We start from the raw sequence: 22693 nt of genomic DNA, 5'->3' as shown, positions 1-22693 counted from the left end.
TGCTGTGACCCTCTGTAAGGTTGGATGGAAAACATGGAGCAGCATGAGAAGACTGTACCGCTCATGTCTGATCAAGTTCAGCTCCCGGAATGAAAGCAGAATCACAAGACTGATGTCTTGATTTTCCAAGCCCTCTGCCCAGTCCAGAGTGAACTTCTTCACTGAGAAGGTTTTTCCAATTCCAGCAACACCATTCGTAAGAACTACTCTGATGTGTGTCTCTTGGTCAGGTAAGGGTTTAAAGATGTTGTGGCACTTGATCGGAGTGTCATGGAGAGTCTCCATCTTGGATGCTGTCTGCAGCTGCCACACCTCATGTTGGGTATTAACCTCTTCACTCTGTCCCACTGTGATGTAGAGTGCAGTGTAGATCCTATTGAGGGGAGTTCCAATTCCTGCTTCAGCTGTTCCTTCTGTCACAAATTCACATCTTATTATCAGAATGATCTTATGCTCGTCTAAAACCTCCTGCAAACTGCTGTCCACTGGAAGAGAAGAAATAATAAACTTAGTATTTAACAGATATGCTGTTTCCTGGTTTTAGAAATGGTGACAACCGTAGACAGAACCCCAGTCTTACATTGTGCAATGCTGGTTTGACTGGGTGTCTGCAGTCCAGATCTTGTTCTGGACCTTTTTCCACACTGGGGACAGGTGGAGTCTCCTGATGAACCAAACTGGGCCCAGTATGAGGTGATGCACTGTCTGCAGAACCTGTGTCCACAGCTGGTAGAGACTGGATCCCTCAGGACCCAATGACACAATGCACAGCAGGACAGCTGCTGCTTCACAACACCAAGACTCCTCTTCCTCATTCTGTGGGGGTGAAGGCAATTTATTATGACTGATCAGATGAAGATCTAACTAAAAAATTATAATTTGAACAAAAGTTTAAACTATCTCTTGTTCAAATTGTAAAACTATTAAAATATTTTGCCCATACTATCTTTATAGATGCTCAGATAGCATCGTGCTGCCATCACATGTAAAGTTTATTTTCACATGTATCTGTTGTCATAGTTGTAGTTTAATCAGTGGAGTCAACATTGCATACCCATCATGGATAAATGTCACTGTGGTGATCATGGATGAATGCAACATTGTAACAGTTTTTCTGTTTGTTTCATATGTAATTATCATTAATGAATGTTCAGCTCAATACAAACAACACACAGTCCTATTACATCAACACTGACGACATTTGTTACAGAACACAGACAGTGTCTGGCAGTCATTGGTAAATAAATAAGTACCATTCTTGATAACCTCTGAGTACAGATAGTGTTAGCAGGGCACAGACATTGATCACAGCAGTTAGGGTAGATACGATGGCAGAGTTCCATTACATTACATCTACAGTATCAATCACTGTCTGTGTTTACATGTCAAACACAAACAGTATCAAACACAAACACTGTATGACTGAAAATTGGATTTTAAACAATGATGGGAGGTTTTGGTGTTTAAACCATTTCCTGTGGGCGTGTCTTATGCGTGTGGCCAGCAGTGAGCTGTTGTGGCTTTTAAGGTGGGGCTAGCAGGATGAGGGAATTTGAGCAACTCAGGGAGGGGGGCGGGACTAGGGGTCAACAACGTCAGTCTGATATCAGATTTTTTTTTGTATTCTGTACCCTGTTTTTATACTTGCCTTATAACATCTAGGGACAAACATTGCAAACTAGCTTAGGCTATAAATGTCAGGATATATAACAAAGACTGTTTCATGTGAATGCTCTATGTTTATGTCTGTCCCTATAGAAATAAACTTTTCAATCAATCAATTTGTGAATTACGTCAGTATCGGCACCGATATTGGATCAGTCCCATCTCTAAGTCAAGGTCAAGGTCAAGGTTACTTTATTTGTACCCATAGGTAGATTTGGTTGCAGGGAGAGTCACTCAATTTTAAAAAGGCACAGACAATAGACAGTAGACAGACATGAAAGTGCCAAGTGCCATAGTTGCAAACATCATATTTTTTTATTTTGTTTATTTTGTTTAAATATGTAAGAAAACATTGGGGCCCAGAGATTTGCGTCATGAACACAGTCCTCTCATATTGTGATGCATTGTCGTTGTGATCTAACACAACGACTCTGCTTTTTGGGATAATTGATGTGAGGTTTTAATTGTATAATTAGTTTGTGTGCACACATTATGAATTAGGAGGAACGAAAAACAAAAAATTTGGGGAATAAAATGTCTTCTGTGTGCATGAATCCAGCCAAACTGACGGCAGGTCTGACCCACATCAAGGAACTGAAATGTATCTCATGAGCACCTTCTTCTATATCTTGTCCTCCATAAAACATGTTTTTTCTCCCTATTGTCACTCCTTGTCTCTGTATTTTTCAGTGCAATTGTGTAGGTTATCAAATAATATTTCTTCATTACAGTATAACAGTCCTCTTACCTTGTGTCTGATGGTCCATCATTACTGAACATTAGAGGAGGGATATCTTTAGACCAGTCACTCTTCATAGACAGACAGCTGGGTACTGGAGACTCTGCTCTCTGCCTGTGGCCCTGACCTCTGGAAACACAAATGTTTGATACATATCATTAGTTCTAGTGACTTTAAATTCATGTTTTGTTCTCATATTCTACTATTGTCTTCATTTGTTGATTTCTATTTTATTTGTTTAGATTATTTAGATTATTTCTTATGTTTAGATTATTATCATAGATTATACGTGTACATGTACACGTACTTTAAACGCCCACTGGCAAAAAGGGTGTGTGACCAATGTCAAAAAGGCACCTACATTTCAAACGGATTCACGTAACATCACAAAACTCTGTAGAAAGGTTGGTAGAGGTATGCACTCTATGGATTGCCCTTTTAGTCTAGTAGGAACGGGGGGTCCCCGCGCACCCGAAAGATATATTTTTCTAACATAGATTTTTGTACTCCTCAAGGTGTCTAATAAACAAATTTTGTTGTTACCCCGTTGAAATAGTGTCCCATGGGTCCGTTTGGCGGCCATCTTTGCAGGCATATTGCGATGTCTGATGAAAATGGATAAGGGTCATAACTTTTGAACTAGACGTCATACAGAGACAAATGACACCACTTTTCTGTATGATTTCTGCATGAGGAATTGATAGAGAGGGTTGTTTTAATGATTTTAACAGGTTTGGTATAGTAAAACCCAAAAACATTTTAAAAAAGTGTCTAATTTACTCTCAAAATCTTGCAAAATAAATCTATCTACATATTAGTCCATGGGCCAGAAGGGTTGGGAATAATGCTCATATTGATTTTTGGCAAGGTATACATCTCTAGAGTTAGAAAATATGTGAGAGCATTGCACCAATGGTAGCTAAATGTGTGTTATCACTCGATTTATAACACCATGCAAAACATAATAGTTGCGGGATTTAGGGACATTTGAGGCTAAGTTCATGCAAATCAAGTCTAAAAGCACCAGATTTTGCCCAGAATTAGCCCAGGGCATGCTCTAACAATTGAGCCAGAGTGCCCGAGCCGGTGACCCCCGGGGTCACCATGGCGGCCGGATCCAATATGACCACTGTCCGAAAAAGATTTTGGCTATAACTTTTGAAAGAGATGAGCTAGAAATACAGACAAGGGGCCCTATCGTTGCATCGGCGCAGTTTCTAGGCCGAGCGGCAGGCGCAGATCAAAGCAGTGGGCGTGGACAGGCGCACTTGATATCGTCGTGCTGGCGCTAGATGCAGCCCAAAGCATTACAACCACGCCTTTTAGGCGTAAAATTATGCACTGTCATGCTCATTGGATAAGTGCAATAAACGAATGGCACGCTTGCCTTTTTAGCTCCAATTCCACTGGTCCCGCAAAACCAGACGAAACCCAAGCCTCTGATCCCCCCCCCCCCCCCCCCACCTCCCTTCATCCCGTCTGTCTCCATATATCGGCTATTATTCCATATTATGATGCTTCTCAAACCAATCTAACTGCAGTTTAAATACTGCAAGCATGTAAATACGCTACACTATAGCAATATCAAAGTGAAAATAATGTTCTATGCATCAGCTAGAAAAATATAGCCTATTAGATTGGTGAAAGTTTGTCCAGAAAGATATCATTTTCTCTCGCCTGCTGCAGGAAGGATGATGCACATAAATATAGCTTACATTATGTCAAGTCATTGCATAAATGTGTTTTTATTGTAAAACTAAATGTGAAATAGGGCCAAGTTATTGGAGGGACATCACAGTATAGCAGATGCCATTAGAAGCGCGTTCCGAAGCGCGTTCCGCTGTTACTTCTCTAAATCACGTTAACTCGACAAGGGGTATATATAGGCCCAGGAGGACATATATGTTTCACATAGGGTGGTGTTTTCATTTCGATGTTTTATTTGGTCCAATATTGAAATGTTGACAATGGCAGGCTGTGTTACCATTACACATTAATTTAGAACTACCTTTTATATCTATTTTGGCTCATTTGGTTGCTATTTAGTAGCGAAATGGAGAAACACAATGCATGCTGGGAACTCAGAGAGAGAGAGAGAGAGAAGGGTGACAGAGAAGAGGCAGTGAAGGCACAGAATAGGCCTGCTTTTCAAAAGCGCAAAACGCTAAATGTACGCCAGGTCCCAAGATATCACTAGGCTGGTATTTAGCGCCGACACGCCCACTTTGGGACTGCGCCACGCCCATTCGGCCTAAAGCGCATTTGGCAGCCTAAAGCCTATTGCTATCTTGCCGAAACAGGCGCAAGGCACGTTTTTTTGCGGTTAAGGCCCGTAATAGCGCCGATGGCCTGTGGGAGAATAGAGCCCTTGGTGTCTATCTTATATTTTTTGACCATTAGAAAGGTGTTGGAATGCTTATCTTTACTAATGAAGATGTGTGTGGACCCCTAATCTGCATATTTCCAAGATGGCGGCTACCTGAATATGAGTTTTACCATAACTGTTGATGCTTTTAGTAAACTCGGTGTCCATTTTATGGTTTTTGAGTTTTAGAAACACATTGTAATACTCAGATTTATGATTGAATCTATCTATAGCACTCTACTTTGCATAGTAAATAGGCTACCAATATGGCTGCTATCCCATTTCTTTTTTACATACACTTTTGTAGTTGTAACAATAAGTTACCATCAAACTGGTGGAAACAAACAATCTACAGTATTTATCTTACATATTTTATTGAAACAATTAGTGAGTAACACGTAGGTATGTCCATGGGTTGGGGGGGTTAAGTTAGATTGAGTGTAAAGTGTTTTTTGTTTATATCCTTATATCCACAGCCAGATTAATCAAATATTGTTGTCTTGACCGCATTGTTGGTACAGGCACTCTTGCATCCACATTGAGGTGCCACAGGCTCCAGCTTTACAGCATTCACAGCACCCACTACATGACTTTTTGCAGACGCAGCAGAGAATGATGACTCAGGCTTTACTGGCATCTGGAAGATGGGTCCAGTAAGGTTCCCAAGTCTTGGTCATGGAGTCCCAGTACCAGCGTCCAGCCCCACGTACTGAACTCTGGATATTTTGCTGGACAGAGGTTGCCTGATTCCAGTAGAAGCTGGCCTGCAGCAGTCCCCATTTTACATGCTGAATCAGTGCATCTTGGGTGGGAGGCAAGTTCTCAAGGGACTTGGTACCATTTGAGAAAAGCTGATGTCTGGCTTCATCTACTTGGCTGGAGACACAGCTCTTGCTGGACATGACAACAACCATAATGCTTCCAGTCTTTGGACATGGACAGCTGAGTTGATCGGTTCAGGCTCCAAGGTGAAGGCGTCCACAGTCTCAGTGAGATCCGATGTTGCTTCCCAAGCTGCCCATCCACTCCTTTTCCCATAGCCCTGGAAGGCTGATGTACTGTAGTATCACATCCTTTTAGCACATGGAAGAGATGTAATGCCAGTGATCTCTGGGGACCAAGAACATTGCAGATTTTGTGAACATAAATGTACTTTCCATGTGAAGCCGATCCAGGGCTCTGTGAGGCCTAATGTGTAGAAGAAGCGTATTGCAAGTATTACAACATCAGCTGCCGGACGTATGGATCCTGAGTTTCTATGGCTACTGGCCGCAGCATGTGCCAGGTGCTATAAATCATTCTACTGTAGTGTCTGCTTCAGGATGGTTACAAGGCTGAAGTGCAGATATGTCATATTCAGATCTGTTGGAAAGTATAACATCCTTCTTGGTAGAAAGGAGGAGTTCATCCCAAAACCCTGGTCGCCCTCACCTTGGGGTTGTCATGTACAGCAAAAGCTGTGGCTCCAGCCAAGTAGATGATGCTAGACATTGGCTTTTTTCAAATGCATCAAGAGAACCTGCCTCCCACCCAAGATGCACTGATTCAGCATGTCAAATGGGGACTGCTGCAGGCCAGCTTCTACTGGAATCAGGCAACCTCTGTCCAGCAAAATATCCAGAGTTCAGTACGTGGGGCTGGTACTGGGACTCCATGACCAAGACTTTGGAACCTTACTGGACCCATCTTCCAGATGCCAGTAAAGCCTGAGCAATCATTCTCTGCTGCGTCTGCAAAAAGCCATGTAGTGGGTGCTGCGAATGTTGTAAAGCTGGAGCCTGTGGCACCTCAATGTGGATGCAAGAGTGCCTGACAATGAGGGTCGAGATAACAATATTTTAGTAATCTGGCTGTGGATATAAGGATATAAACAAAAACCACTTGTCATCTGAAGTCTTTTATGCAAAATCAGTCACCCTGGTAAATCAAAAGGACTGAGCACTTCTAACTCAATTCAACCTATGGACATAAGTAGGCTACTACTCACTTGTACATATAGGCACCAATATATGTTTTGTTCTGTTGTTTTGTTTCTGATATTGTAATATTTTGTTCAAATTCTAAACACCTTTGATCAGTATTGATAGCATTTCACATTTATGGAGAGCATTGATGCACAGACTGGCTATTACCTGTATCAATGGGAATGGGTTATACTCTATTTGTCTAATTGTTTCAATAAAATCTGTAAGATACATACTGTAGATTGTTTGTTTCCACCAGTTTGATGGTAACTTATTCTTACAAGTCTACACTCAATCTGGGTGAAAGTGTATGTAAAAAAAAAATCGGTTAGCGGCCATATTGGTAGCCTACTTACTATGCAAAGTAGAGTGCTATAGATAGATTCAATCATAAATCTGAGTATTACAATGTGTTTCTAAAACTCAAAAACCATAAAATGGACACCGAGTTTACTAAAAGCATCAACAGTTATGGTAAAACTCATATTCAGGTAGCCGCCATCTTGGAAATATGCAGATTAGGGGTCCACACACATCTTCATTAGTAAAGATAAGCATTCCAACACCTTTCTAATGGTAAAAAAAAAAAAGATAGACACCAAGTCTGTATTTCTAGCTCATCTCTTTCAAAAGTTATAGCCAAAATCTTTTTTGGACAGTGGTCATATTGGATCTGGCCACCATGGTGACCCCGGGGGTCACCGGCTCGGGCACTCTGGCTCAATTGTTAGAGCATGCCCTGGGCTAATTCTGGGCAAAATCTGGTGCTTTTAGACTTGATTTGCATGAACTTAGCCTCAAATGTCCCTAAAAGTCCCGCAACTATTATGTTTTGCATGGTGTTATAAATCGAGTGATAACACACATTTAGCTACCATTGGTGCAATGCTCTTACATATTTTCTAACTCTAGAGATGTATACCTTGCCAAAAATCAGTATGAGCATTATTCCCAACCCTTCTGGCCCATGGACTAATATGTAGATAGATTTTCTTTGCAAGATTTTGAGAGTAAATTAGACACTTTTTCAAATGTTTTTGAGTTTTACTATACCAAACCTGTTAAAATCATTAAAACAACCCTCTCAATCAATTCCTCATGCAGAAATCATACAGAAAAGTGGTGTCATTTGTCTCTGTATGACGTCTAGTTCAAAAGTTATGACCCTTATCCATTTTCATCAGACATTGCAATATGCCCGCAAAGATGGCCGCCAAACGGACCCATGGGACACTATTTCAACGGGGTAACAACAAAATTTGTTTATTAGACACCTTGAGGAGTACAAAAATCTATGTTAGAAAAATATATCTTTCGGGTGCGCGGGGACCCCCCGTTCCTACTAGACTATTTGGTGTTTATGTTTTCTTTCCTTTGTTTTCATACTGTATGTATTAATACTTTCATATTGTACATAATTTTCATTCATGTTTCTTGGCCTTGTTATGTTCTAGTGGTAGAACAGGTCAGTCTGTCATCTGTTGCAGACATTTCTACACATTTTGCCAGGCTGGTTTTCATCATCTGTATCTGTTGACTCACATTGACATGAGTGATGACTTGTTTGACTCAGGAGAGGCTTTCCGGTTGATTGGCCGTGTCATTTAAGTTCCCGCCCCTTTCCTAATTGACTGTTTCTCATTATATCTATTGATCCCAGAAGTTGCATTAATGGTAACTGTGATGAACTGTATGTTATTTATTTATTTATTTATTTGTTTATTTATTCATTTTAGGTAGGACTTAAAAAAGCCACAACTACAGCACCCATGAAGGAGTGGCTCTAGAGCCTCGGGTTGAGTATCACTGATAGAACTTGTATGTAGGACTTGATTGATAAATGTATCTTAACACTGTGTGAAAAGAATGTGAGAGCTAATAATGATGTGATGAGACCAAGGAGGCATTGTTTTAAGTAACTAATAAGCTGTTTCAGGCTTTGATATTTGTTTCATAGGGACAAACAGTTTCCAGCTTATCACACATTAAATGCTTGTTGTGTTTGCAATTGTCAGTTATGTTATATTTAATTCCAGCCACTCTGGCTTATATTTTATTAAGTTCTTATATATCTTGAAATTATTTGTCGCTCAATTGATCCACATCTACAGAGATCATTAAAATGTATCTAATTTTATTGTTATCTTATTCTTATTCTTAGTGAATGAAATAATAGTATTTTTTTCTACTCAAATAGCAATGAGCCTGTATTTTTCTCTTTCCTGGATTCCTTCATATCTATACTACTAACTTGATTTCATGAATACAATCTCATTGAACCGTATTCCATCAGGTAGGCTTACAGTATAACAGTCCTCTTACCTTGTGTCTGAAGGTCCAGGTTCATTACTGAAGTGTGGAGGATCATCTTTAGACCAGTCAGTCTTCATAGACAGACAGCTGGGTACTGGAGACTCTGCTCTCTGCCTGTGGTGCTGACCTCTGCAAATCAAAAGGTGGTTGAACTCAACGGCTCGACTTTTTGGGATAATTGATCTGAGGTTTTAATTGTGGCAACATAATTATTTTGTGTGAAAACATGATGAATTAGCAGGAAAGAAAAACAATAAATTGAGGGAACAAAATGTCTTCTGCATGAATTGAGCCAAACTGACAGCAGGTCTGACCCACATCCAGGAAGTGAAATGTATCTCATGAGCACCTTCTTCTATATCTTGTCCTCCATAAAATGTGTTTTCTCTCCCTATGGTCACTCCTGGTCTCTGTAGTTTTCACTACAATAGTGTAGATTATCAAACCACATTTCCTCATAACAGTATAACAGCCCTCTTACCTTGTGTCTGAAGGTCCAGGTTCATTACTGAAGAATGGAGGATCATCTTTAGACCAGTCAGTGTTCATAGACAGACAGCTGGGTACTGGAGACTCTGCTCTCTGCCTGTGGTACTGACCTCTGCAAATCAAAAGAAAATACAACATGTTTTCAGAGGTGATCAAACACAACGACTCTGCTTTTTGGGATGATGGCCGTCTTAATTGTGGCAACATAATTATTTTGTGTGAAAACATGATGAATTAGCAGGAACGAAAAACAATAAATTGAGGTAACAAAATGTCTTCTGCATGAATTGAGCCAAACTGACAGCAGGTCTGACCCACATCCAGGAAGTGAAATGTATCTCATGAGCACCTTCTTCTATATCTTGTCTTCCATAAATCAAAATTGGCTTTTCAACAATGATGGGAGGTTTTGGTGTTTAAACCATTTCCTGTGGGCATGTCTTATGCGTGTGGCCAGCAGTGAGCTGTTGTGGCTTTTAAGGTGGGGCTAGCAGGATGAGGGAATTTGAGCAACTCGGGGAGGAGGGCGGGACTAAGGGTCAACAACGTCAGTCTGATTGACTGATTTGTGAATTACGTCAGTATCGGCACCTCATACCGATATTGGATCAGTCCCATCTCTAAGTCAAGGTCAAGGTTACTTTATTTGTACCCATAGGTAGATTTGTTGCAGGGAGAGTCACTCAATTTTAAAAAGGCACAGACAATAGACAGTAGACAGACATGAAAGTGCCAAGTGCCATAGTTCCAAATATCATCAAATATTTTTTTTTATATTAAAGGGATAGTTCGGTTTGTTTGAAGTTGGGTCCTATCAGCTAGTCACATACACTAACGTAATTCGGTACAGTGGTCTGGAAGCGAGGCGCAGTGTCTAACGAGATCCGGCACCCAGAGGAGCAGCCTCGCGCAGCCTCACCAGCATTTTCTCTCGCAGTACTGGGGGTCAACAACTAAAACGTAATTTAGCCACCAAAAAACAACGCCCACCTAAACAAATCGATATCAGTGTACATGCACTACCGTCTTCCTCCGCTCAACTCCTGCACAGAGCCGCGGTGCTGGATCACTCCGCAGATCCGCTGGGATCAGGCTCATTTTTCCTGTTTGTTGTTCAAGAAGACACAGCAAGTACGATAGCCTACACGAATGAAAATATGAGTGATTTTGATAGCGACGATGATATGCCGTTCACCATGGGGGCAAGAGGATACCTCTATGAACCAGAGTATACCGAGGAGGAACTTTTGCAGAGAGACATTGAACGGGCAGAAAGAGAAAGACAAGCTGATGTGGAAACAGCTGACCAAGATGAGGGGCCCGAAGAAAGAGAACGATTGCAATCTACCTGGTGGTGCAGATGTGGAAACTGTGAGGCCATGCCCACAGAGCCAGAGAGCTACTGCTGCTATGAGTGGAACCTGGTAGCAACGCAACTTGCCGATCTTTCAGAAGCAGAGGATCCTCCAGATACACTCTGCATCACCAACCACCCAGAGTATGCTGCCCTACTGAATCCCGGTGTCTTGCGGACTTTTTTCACCATTCCAAAGATAAATTGGGGGAAACGTCCCAGAGCAGAGGGGCCAGATGACGAGTTGTCTCCAAAGTAAGTCTTTTCTCCTTGTTCTAGGCCTGCCTATTTTGTTACTGGCAAGGCTACATCTCACCACCTCCAGCTGAAATGAAACGTTACAATATAGACTACAATAGCCTATTTGGCCGACATGTTCCCACCCTAAACTTCTACACGTATTGTGGGAGCACAGCACATATCAGTCGAGTAATTCATATAATTTGATTGTTTTGTCATCCATATATATCACACTGTTATGACGATACTGTATATCGCATATAAATTATACATAATATCCCATATATTATGTGAAATAACACCACATTGTAGGAGGCATATGGGAAACCGTCCTATTATGAGCCTAAACTTTTTATGACACAATAATGACAGTGGTATACTGTATATTATTTTTTGTAATAACAACTGTAAATATATAATAAATCATATAATTTGATTGTTTTGTCATCTATATATCACACTGTTCTTACGATACTGTATATCGCAAATAAATTAGACATATGTATCCCATATGTTATGGGAAATAACACCACATTGTAGGAGGCATATGGGAAACCATCCTATTATGTAGCCTAATATTTTTTTGACACTATGACAGTGGTATACTGCATATTATTTTTTGCAATAACAACCGTAAAACATTTCTGTTTGTTTTTATTCTGTTTCAGGCAATTCAGGCTGGTTGCTTACCGGGTAGTGCTGGAGTGGGCCCTGAGAGGAGAGCAGCTTGGAAAAGGCAACAGAGCGGTGTTACCATCATGTGTTGTGGATACAATTCGAAATGCATATCCATCCCCCAATGGACAGTACATTGGCTTCAAAGAAATCCAAGATGCACTGGATCTTTTTTAATTTTTGGACATCAATCAATCATGACATAGAAAACTTTTTCTCTGGTGCGACCAACCAAACATGTAAAGCAACAAGATGTAAATAAAGTGAAACTTGATGTGATCAAATCTGGATTTATTTATCAAATAACACTCATGCAACAGTGACCAAATATATGACTCTTAGGGGGATCAGTTTCATACATTTTATGTGAAAAAACACACATCTAAAAGCTAAAATGTGGTGTTCGAGAGGACCATGGGACAAAATGTTATCATGGGGGGGCTGAGGTCTGATTTGTTTCAGTGTAGGAGTCCTTGGTGTGAATGTCTTTTTTACATGCTGGAGGTAACAGGACAGTGTGACATGATGGATAGGTAGGGAAGGGAAGGATAGGTAGCCTCCAGAGGTGGATGGGCCGACTCTGGGTTGGGGGAGGGGGTGTTGAGGACTTGATAGTACAAACTAAATGCGATGATAATCTGAGATTTTGGGTCGGGGTTAGATACAGCCTCTTGACTGGTGTCTTCTTGGGGGTGGATTCTCTTGGGACAGAAAACATTTGCTGTTCTTCCTGCATTGGGCCTGGTGATGTACATGCCTGTGAAAGTAATATTGCGCATAAATAACGTGAAAACGTGCCGATTTCGTCATGCATTTAGACAAAAGAGAAAAAAAAATTGCGATAGTAGCCTACAAGCATGATGTGATTCCTATTTCATATCTCACCTGTGGTCTAGGTACAGCATCGCTCTTCAGAAAGTGCTTGTCCTTCTTATCTGCTATGGGTTGTTGATAATCCTCTTCAGAAAAATGTGCACTGCAAACGCGAAGTTCTGCCAAACTTTCGGGAGGAGTGCTGATGTCTCTATTCAGTGCAACAAGCCACAACTGTGTAAGGAATACGGTGAAACCGATAACCAGACCAGGATCTTTGTCTGTTTGAACAGCCAGGAAATACACAAACACGCACCATCGTTGAATTATTGATGGGAAAAATACTCCAGACGTGCTGTCGTGATGTAACTACTTTGTGAGCTGAGATAACCTGTGATCTGCGGAGTGATCCAGCACCGCGGCTCTGTGCAGGAGTTGAGCGGAGGAATACGGTAGTGATAGGTTTGGGAGAAAAAGTAGTGCCGAATGAAATGACTGTTTGGCGGAAAAGTAAAGCGCTGATAAATTCTCAAATAGAGCGTGTATGTACACTGATATCGATTTGTTTAGGTGGGCGTTGTTTTTTGGTGGCTAAATTATGTTTTAGTTGTTGACCCCCAGTACTGCGAGAGAAAATGCTGGTGAGGCTGCGCGAGGCTGCTCCTCTGGGTGCCGGATCTCGTTAGACACTGCGCCTCGCTTCCAGACCACTGTACCGAATTACGTTAGTGTATGTGACTAGCTGATAGGACCCAACTTCAAACAAACCGAACTATCCCTTTAACACGTTCACTGCCAATGACGTGTTAATACGTCAAAAAAAATCCAACGGTTGACTGCCAATGACGTGTTAATACGTCAAAAATGACGTTTTGTTTTTTTTGACCGTGGGATGTGCATCTAACCCTTTTACATCTCTTATATAAATATTGGAGAAACCGAACGTGTACAACCTATTCCACCGACCCACTAAGTGGCGACAGTGCTCTCCCAGACTAGAAAAAGCAGAGCCAAAACTGCAGGGGAACGCGCGATGAAACCATTCTCATACTGTAGAATGGATTGGCGAAAACGCTTTCGCTTTCGCGCTGATTGCTGGCGGTGAGGGATTGCAAATTTGCATAATAGATTACGGGTGGAACACACTTTGAAACACGCAGCATAAATAAGACCAGAATCGCAAAAGCTTCATCAAAGCTCTCAACCGAAACCGCAAGAAACGAGCGAGCCCATCCAGACTTGCCCAGCGGCCGCCAGCAGACAGGAGCAGCAGCAAAGCAGTGAGCCTGGTGACGCGAGGTTACAGCAGCAGCAGAAACGAGCTTGTGACACGCCCGCTGCAGCCAAGAAGAACACACACGGAGGGAGGAGTTTGAAGGAGAGGGGTGTTTCCTGCTGTTATGGAGGAAATTACTGTTCAAAACTATTGTTTAGATGTCTGACGTCTTACTGATGCCAAAAATGAATGGTTAAAGTGACTGTTCTATCGAATTTCACAAAAAGCTATTTATCTCAGCTTAAATTTTCAGACGCTGAAACCATGCTGTATTCAAGTGCTAATGCCTACATAACTACTAACTCTACAAACTAACTCTTTTAGACAGAGAAAGCACACATTCTATTAGTTATTTTTAGATATTTTGTGTTCACAAAATCTTAGCAGAAAAGAATCCTCAGGTCTTGAAAGATGAGCCAGAATCCTCAAAAAACCCCTCTGGCAGAAGCTACCTACAGTAAAAAAAAAAAAACAGCTGGCAGTGAATGTGTTAAGAAAAAATATGTAAGAAAACATCGGGGCCCTGCTTCATGAACACAGTCCTCTCATAGTGTGATGCAACAGTGAAGGAAACTATCTAAATGACACAACAGAACAGTTATCATTCATCAAGCTTACTCCAGTTTTATCAGGTAGGCTCCCAGTATAACAGTCCTCTTACCTTGTGTCTGAAGGTCCAGGTTCATTACTGAAGTTTAGAGGAAAATCTTTAGACCAGTCAGTCTTCATAGACAGACAGCTGGGTACTGGAGACTCTGCTCTCTGCCTGTGGTACTGACCTCTGCAAATCAAAAGAAAATGCAACATGTTTTCAGAGGTGGTTGAACACAACGACTTGGCTTTTTGGGATAATTGATGTGGAGTTTTTATTGTATAATTAGTTTGTGTGCACACATTATGAATTAGGATGAACAAAAAACAAAACATTTAGGGAGTAAAATGTCTTCTGTGTGCATGAATCCAGCCAAAATGACAGCAGCTCTGACCCACATCCAGGAAGTGAAATGTATCTCATGAGCACCTTCTTCTATATCTTGTCCTCCATAAAACTTGTTTTCTCTCCCTATGGTCACTCCTGGTCTCTGTAGTTTTCACTACAACAGTGTAGCTTATCAAATAACATTTCCTCATTACAGTATAACAGTCCTCTTACCTTGTGTCTGAAGGTCCAGGTTCATTACTGAAGAATGGAGGATCATCTTTAGACCAGTCAGTCTTCTTAGACAGACAGCTGGGTACTGGAGACTCTGCTCTCTGCCTGTGGTGCTGACCTCTGGAAACACAAATGTTGTATACATATCATCAGTTCTAGTAAAGACAGACAACTTTAAATTAATGTTTTGTCCTCATATTCTACTATTTTCTTAATTTGTTGATTTCTATGTTATCTTTTAGATTATGCATGTCCTTTGATATTCTTATAGTTTTGTTGAGAAATGTTATAGTTATCGCCGCCAACAGAGTTGACTGGGAGGTTATGTTTTCACTCCCGTTTGTCAGTTTGTTTGTTTTATCTCAAAAAGTTATCAGATATTATAAGATTATAAGATATTGCCGACAGTAAATGGAGAATATGGATGCCTTTATCGTCACTGTGCCCTACAAAGAAGAGCAGTACAGCGCTCGCTGCTACTTAGCTTAGCGCTACAATGGTAGTGAATGGTACAGCTGCCTACTTCCATTCAGTGGCCAAAAATACACATTCCACCAGCTCCAGAAACACTCACATGTACATGTTGTGAGTCGTGTACTCACCACATGATGAAATAATACTCCAAAGTTACTGGAAACGGTCATTTTCAAAGTAAATCCACACACCGAGATCTAACAAAGATTAACCAAACTAACCAAGAGTAACTGAAGTTACTTCCTCGTTTGCCATGAGGCACTGTACACAGCGCATGCGCCTGTGTACAGTGCCTCATGGCAAAAGTCCCAGTATAACATATAACAGTCCTCTTACTTTGTGTCTGAAGGTCCAGGTTCATTACTGAAGAATGGAGGATCATCTTTAGACCAGTCACTCTTCATAGACAGACAGCTGGGTACTGGAGACTCTGCTCTCTGCCTGTGGTGCTGACCTCTGCAAATCAAAAGAAAAGGAAAGATGTTTTCAGACGTGGTCGAACTGAACGGCTCGGCTTTTTGGGATGATGGCCGTTTCAATTGTGGCAACATAATTATTTTGTGTGAAAACATGATGAATTAGCAGAAACAATACAATACAATACAATACAATACAATACAATACAATACATTACAATACAATACAATACAATACAATACAATACAATACAATACAAAAACAATAAATTGAGGGAACAAAATGTCTTCTGCATGAATTGAGCCAAACTGACAGCAGCTCTGACTAGGGTTGGCACGATGGACGATGGCATCGACCATCGTGATTGGCCGACCCCCCATCGACCTCTGAGCCTTCTACATCGGATCATCATGATTAATTATCTGTTCGAAATAAATGTGTGCCGTTTTAATAATAAAAGAGGCCAAGTGCTCTTACCGTGACGCGCGGGGGATGCGCCGGCGGCATTAAACAAGCGCGCCCACTTCAGTTCAGGAAAGCCTCCACTCCCCCTCCTTCTCCCCCTCCTCCGCTCTACTGCTTCTGTGGGGGCGCGTGTTTAATGTCGCCGGGGTGTCCCCCGCGCGTGTCGGCTGTGTTGTTGTGAAAACTTTTTAAGACAAAGAAGAAACTTCACGTTCTTTCCTGTTTTCAACCCAAAGTGAGTACAAGTCTACAACTGTGTGGATTTAACTCGCCTGGTTCCAAAGTGAAAGTTGATACATCACTAGCAATATTGAACGGCGCAAAAACAAATAGGCTAACGTTAACGTTACAGATCCTGACCAACAACGTGTGTGTGTGTTGAATTTAACTAGCTGGCAGAAAACTGACAGAATTACTGGCGGATATAATGTTAGATTCGCGTGGGCTTTTGAACCTAATGAGAGAGAGAGTTGAGGAGACTGGAGCGAGTTGAGAGAGAAATATAGCAGCAGCAGCAGCTAGACTACTGCTACAGTGGTAGACGGATCAATAAGCGTGCCTTACCGCAAGCTGTGTATTGACGCGCGGCGGCATTAAAACCCAGGGAGGTGTAGTTGCACCGTTGACCACCAGGTGTCATCTGTGAGCATCCTTGAGATTAAGTGTTGCCGGGCCAGTTTCATTGACGGGACGTTCGGGGATGCTTTTTCCGACCTTATGTGCATTTATTTATCACATCCTATCGGTGCTAAATAAATGCACATAAAGGGAGCTTTAGTGTGCTGACTTTTTCCTCTTTTTTTTCCATCACGTAATCACACACACAGTACAATGTCATGAAATTGCAGCAGGCTGAGGAAGCAGAGAAAAGCGAGGACAATAAAGAAAGAAAAATCGATGTAATCATTTTTGTGATACATAACATATTTTTAGCAAACAAAATCTTCATTGAAACATAAAATATGTTTTAATGTTTCAAAATAATTAGACTGTGGTCTGCACGCAGTGCACGGTCTGTGCGTGCAGTGCAAAGGGAAAGAGCCGTGAGCCTCACCACTCGTTAATTAATTAATTAATTCGGTTCAGGTTTGAATTTAGTTCAGAAATAACATTTAAACAGCAATAAATGCGGGGCAGGTGTTGAAACCGAAAGTAAGACTAGCGCCATCCAGCAGAGAGAGGGAAGGAGGGGGAGCGGCTGGTGTGGAAATTTCGGGAAAGAGAAACTAGAGGCTTTGTTGGAAACTTGCCCTTCTTTAATCATGAGGAGACAAACCTTGTCGCAAAAAAAGGCACAACTTCGCCTATCTGGCAGCATTTTGGATTTCTAGGCTGGTGGAAAGATAACCAGGCACGGCTTCCACTCATGGCCGGCATGGCACGGAAATATTTGTGTATTTGTGCCACCAGTGCCCGGCCCGGCACCGCTGCGAATGCGCATTCACAAACATGTCATGTCACGGAGTCAGGCGCGACTCAAACTGCAGGCTAGTAGTAGTAGGCTGCTCAGTTAAAAACAACAATAAATATGCTGGTCGGTTACTTACTTCTTCATTGCACACAAAGGCCCAACCGTGACGGATATATCATTTTTCAAAATGATTTACATGGACTGCGGGCGCTATTAGAAAAGGGTGATGGATTTGTCTTGTCAGCTGACAAGGCTATAGAAGGATAGTAGCCTATAGACTAGCTACTATAACGTATAGTCTGTAAAGAAAGACTGTTATTTATTTTTAGTTTTATTTATTTTAAATTGCACTTTATTTTAAATTGACAGAGATCATTTAATGTTATGCTACTGTGTGTGTGTCAGTGTGTGTGTGTGTGTGTGTGTGTGTGCGCGCGTGCATGCATGCGTGTGTGTGATTCGATTAAATCTTATGACGCGATAAGATCTGGGCCCAGTTGCACAAAGCACCTTAGGTTAAGATTTCCCTTAGAGTCAGAGTTAAGGTGTCCATAAAATAGAATCGGCTGCACAAAACACCCTTAAATCTTATGTTTTCCTTAAAAGGTTTAACCTTAACTCATTCACCGCCAATGACGTCTTTGACGTGTTATCAGAAATAGCCCTCCCCACCAAGGACGTGTTTGACGTGTTTTTGTTTTTATTGGTGCAGCGCCTGCAGCAAACACTTGCCCAGCCTGTGACACAGACACAGGTCCCTGCCTTCAAAGGGTAGCCGACAGCACGCGATCAAACACATACCGCAGCTGTTGTTTTGAAATTGAGCAAGAGGAAAAGCAGAGAACGGGTAACGCTTCCTTGTGCAGACAGGAGAAACGCCATTGAAACGCCCTCGGCGCGCTGCACGAGCTGGAGTCGCCTTCCTCTGTGCCAGCCAGGAGAAAACGGGAGAAAGTAATCAAGAGATGTGTTTGATCATCGGAGGAATGAGGAAATGATCGATCAGTTTGCGAGGGCGGTGAGGACGTGTTGAATAGCCGAGGGGAAAACGGGAACGATCAAATAGCAGAGTTGATATGACAGGGAGACATGGACGAGGACGGGTGTACCAGAACAAATCAAAAATAAACACAGGAACAGCTAGGCAGCAGCGGGCAGAAGGCACTCACAGCAGCCCGCTGTCCTTCTCAAGAGCTCTTCAGTTGGTTCATGAAATCGCTGGGCTGCGTGCCCTCCAGTGTTGCTCCTGGCCAATCCCAGCGCCACAGGGCGTGGTTATTGCTTATCCTATGTTGGGTTAGAAATCTAAAAGGGGGATCGTGTGTGTGTGTGTGTGTGTGTGTGTGTGTGTGTCTGTCTGTCTGTCTGTCTGTCTGTCTGTCTGTCTGTCTGTCTGTCTGTCTGTCGGTGTGTCTGTCTGTCTGTCTGTCTGTCTGTCTGTCTGTCTGTCTGTCTGCACACTCACACCGAGTAAACTGTATTGTTGAATGTAAAAAAAAAGCACTTCATGTGTGTATATATATATATATATATTTTTTTTTTTTGTCATTTGTGTCCTAACGAATAATATTTACATGTCTGATGTCAATACAGTTCAAAATAAAAGAATTGAGAGTGAGTTATGCCTGAGATTGTGCCCTTTTACAAAAATGCTTTTTTCTCCCTTTTCTCTTCCCAGACAGGCTTTTTTGGTGAACATGGGGTGTATAAAAAGGGTTATAAGTAGAGTACAGAACATGCTAAAAGCTAACTTTCTTTTTGGGGGTGAAAGTAGAGACTTAGATCTTCATTTCGAGGTATTGGACATCACTGTAGTCCTAGTACAGAATTTACTGTGGGTCTTGAAAGATGACCAAACATTATGGAAATACTTGGCCTGTGCCAAAAATGCCAGTCAGATATTGGCAGTGAATGAGTTAAGGAGAAGATTTAGAGTCGATTGGTATTATCCCCAAAAGTCATTTTTTGAAAACTTATTCTGTTATACAGTAGGCTATCTTATTCCTTGAGAGCATCCTGACTGAGAGAAATACTGGAATATGGAACCCTGACTGAAGATGTTTGTTTATTCATGTAGCCTAATTAAAAACATTTTCAATGATAGCCTGAGGTGTCTGACTGTTTTTAATCATTTACAAACGAAATAACTTTAAATTTGAGCTGAGTTGGTAGCCTACTTGGTTCGTTGTCTGTGTGTTTCAAATGAAACTATAAGCTATTATAGGCGTGGGGAGCGGTGGAGCGCCGGGAAGAAAACAGGTAATTACGCCAGCTAAATAGGCCCCAATATAGCATTAAAATAAAATAAAAAAGTAGCCTATAATGTTAATTTAATTTCGGACCGTCTGAATATGTTTTATTTATGAGCGAGGCGAACCAACAACATTGGGCATCTTGGCCAGTTTCATTGACGGGACGTTCATGGGGCACACCATTCTGTTAGGCTGTGATCACATGATCACCATACCGCTGATCGCATTTACCGAAAGTATGAAAGTGTGCTGAAGAATTGGAACGTGCAACGATGTGTTATTCGTGTAGTGACTGACAGTGCAAAAGCAACATCAAGGCATTTAATAAAATCCCTGGCCTGGAAGAGGCCAATAAATAAATAAATAGATAAATAGATAAATAGATAAATAGATAAATAGATAAATAGATAAATAGATAAATAGATAAATAGATAAATAAATAAATCAACAAATAAATCAACAAATAAATCAACAAATAAATAAATAGCATTGACTTGCATGATCGACTTTATGCATCACAGACACACCATCAAGTAGCCTAATTAGGGGCCGTTCTGAAAGACAACGCCGCATATCAAACAGCTGCAGTCTGCATAGTTGGTCGGGGGAATAGCTACAAGTGATGCGCGGGTCAGGTTTTTTTAAAGCCCGCACCAACCCAACCCATAAAATCGGCTTTAATGCCGAGCCCGCCCCAACCCAGAAACCCGCAAAATGACAATTTATTGTAATATGTCTCTGGACTCGGGACAAAGCGCTGCTGCGCTCTCCAAGGTGCAGAAATGCTTCTGTACTCCCCCTGAGAAGATCTACGGTTAAATAAACAGACAAACTGTTCCAAACGTGTTCTTTATTGGCGAACAAACAGCAGAGCATGCACAATGCAGCACACAGCAGCAAAACATTGTCATGTAACCATGAGGAACTCTTTACTTCTCTCATGCACAGTATAGGCTAAGGCTACATTCTTCACATCTTAACGGTGTATTTCTTAAAGAATAGGTGTTTTAAACATTAAGTATCTCTCACAGAGATCCAAACGTTAATTTATTATTAACAAATAGGCTACCTGTTTTAACATACACCCGCACATATCACGTTCACACAAACAAACTATTCTCTGAACGCTTAATTTTAGGCTATAGCTATAAACATGAACTATCTTCTTTCCCCCCACCCCCCCTCTACACACACGCTCAACTTCATCTGGTTCGATCAGGTCTGGGGTGTCTTCCCCAACCGCCTCTGTCTCTTCAGTGCATGCGCTTCCAGAGTCTCTTCCTCCGCGGGGGCGCGTGATGTGGCCGGAGTCGCCTCCACCGATGCTACACAAATTAACCCAATAATAATCAGTATCTATGAATAAGCAACTTTATTCAGGCACTCAACTCATACAGTCAAGGTTTAAAGGTTAAAAATAATAATTATTAATAATAATTATTTTCTAGGGCATATCGGAATTAAAAATAACACGGCCTGCGAGGCTGAAACCGGTCGGCGGGCACTGGCAGTGTTATTTTTAACTGATATGGAAATAAAGGCTTTTTAACCTTTAAACCTGTAATACATAAATCAATATGTATTATATATATATATATATATATAGCCTATATATATAATATTTATTTATTTTTCTAGGGCATATCGGAATTTAAAATAACACGCTGCAGGGATGAAGGCCTGATGGCCCTGCGAGCGGGCAGTGTTATTTTCAACTCTGATATGGCAATAAAGGCTTTTTAACCTTTAAACCTTGACCTGTAACACATAAATAAATATGTATTATATATATATATATATATATATATATATATATATATATATAATTTATTTTTTATTATATCATATTTATTAATAAATTTATTATATATAGGCTATCGTATTTGTACAATTTATATATTTATAATTTATTTATGTATTACAGGTTGAAGTATTACGCTGAAAGAGTTAATTACAAGCTAAAATAATTAAATATTACAGGCTGAACTATTAGTTTTAGTTTACCATGCCCCTCACGGGCCTCAGACTGGGCCTGCAGAGCTGGGATGAGGGCTGCTGTCATTCTTCGGGCTGATGCGCATTTTAAGAGACACTTGAGATGGGGGTGGAATGTTTCACAAGTCTATTAGTCTATTGTCTCATGTAGCCAACCTATTGAAATGGAAATAAAGGAATGTTGCTCGGCGAACACACTCGCCGCTCACAGCACTACTGTGCGTGTGTGTGTGTGTGTGTGTGTGTGTGTGTGTGCGTGTGTGTGTGCGTGCGTGCGCGCGTGCGTGCGTGCATGCGTGTGTGTGATTCGATTAAATCTTATGACGTGCTAAAGCTCCTGCATTTTAGCACCGCGCGCTCCGCTATCTTCAATGAGGAAATGGAAATCCAGACCTTGTAGAAAAGTGTCGATTTTTGGGGTTAGGGTTGAAAGTAATTCTCTCTCTTTTCAGAGGCACACAATTACGCACATAAGACACTAAATTTAATAGTTAATTTAATAATAGTTAGTTAGTGGATTTAATAGTTAGTTTGTGGATTTTGGTTTCCAGGGACTTTAATCATCAAGGGGAGAGACAAAACATGATTGATTGATTCGATTTCATAGGCTAATATGAGAATACCGCATATCAA

The 22693-nt window shown here is 41.2% G+C and overlaps 1 protein-coding gene across 1 annotated transcript in view; it reads right to left on the bottom strand.

The window, feature by feature from the left end:
• Positions 1-580: 580 nt before the first annotated feature.
• The window catches only part of LOC310771286 (uncharacterized protein), a gene marked incomplete at both ends in the record, with an annotated part of 28609 nt that continues 6496 nt past the window's right edge, over positions 581-22693 (bottom strand). The window contains 6 exons of the mRNA XM_083663935.1: positions 581-736; positions 2414-2533; positions 9056-9175; positions 14555-14674; positions 15047-15166; positions 15857-15976. Of these exons, the coding sequence (XP_083520061.1) occupies positions 581-736; positions 2414-2533; positions 9056-9175; positions 14555-14674; positions 15047-15166; positions 15857-15976 (756 nt within the window). The remainder of the gene's footprint in view (positions 737-2413; positions 2534-9055; positions 9176-14554; positions 14675-15046; positions 15167-15856; positions 15977-22693) is intronic.

The sequence above is a fragment of the Poromitra crassiceps genome (genome assembly GCF_964638095.1).
Source record: "Poromitra crassiceps genome assembly, contig: HAP1_SCAFFOLD_498, whole genome shotgun sequence".
In the NCBI taxonomy this organism is placed as follows: Eukaryota; Metazoa; Chordata; class Actinopteri; order Beryciformes; family Melamphaidae; genus Poromitra; species Poromitra crassiceps.
Note: the sequence above shows the minus strand (reverse complement) of the source record. Positions and strands in the feature narration are given on the sequence as shown.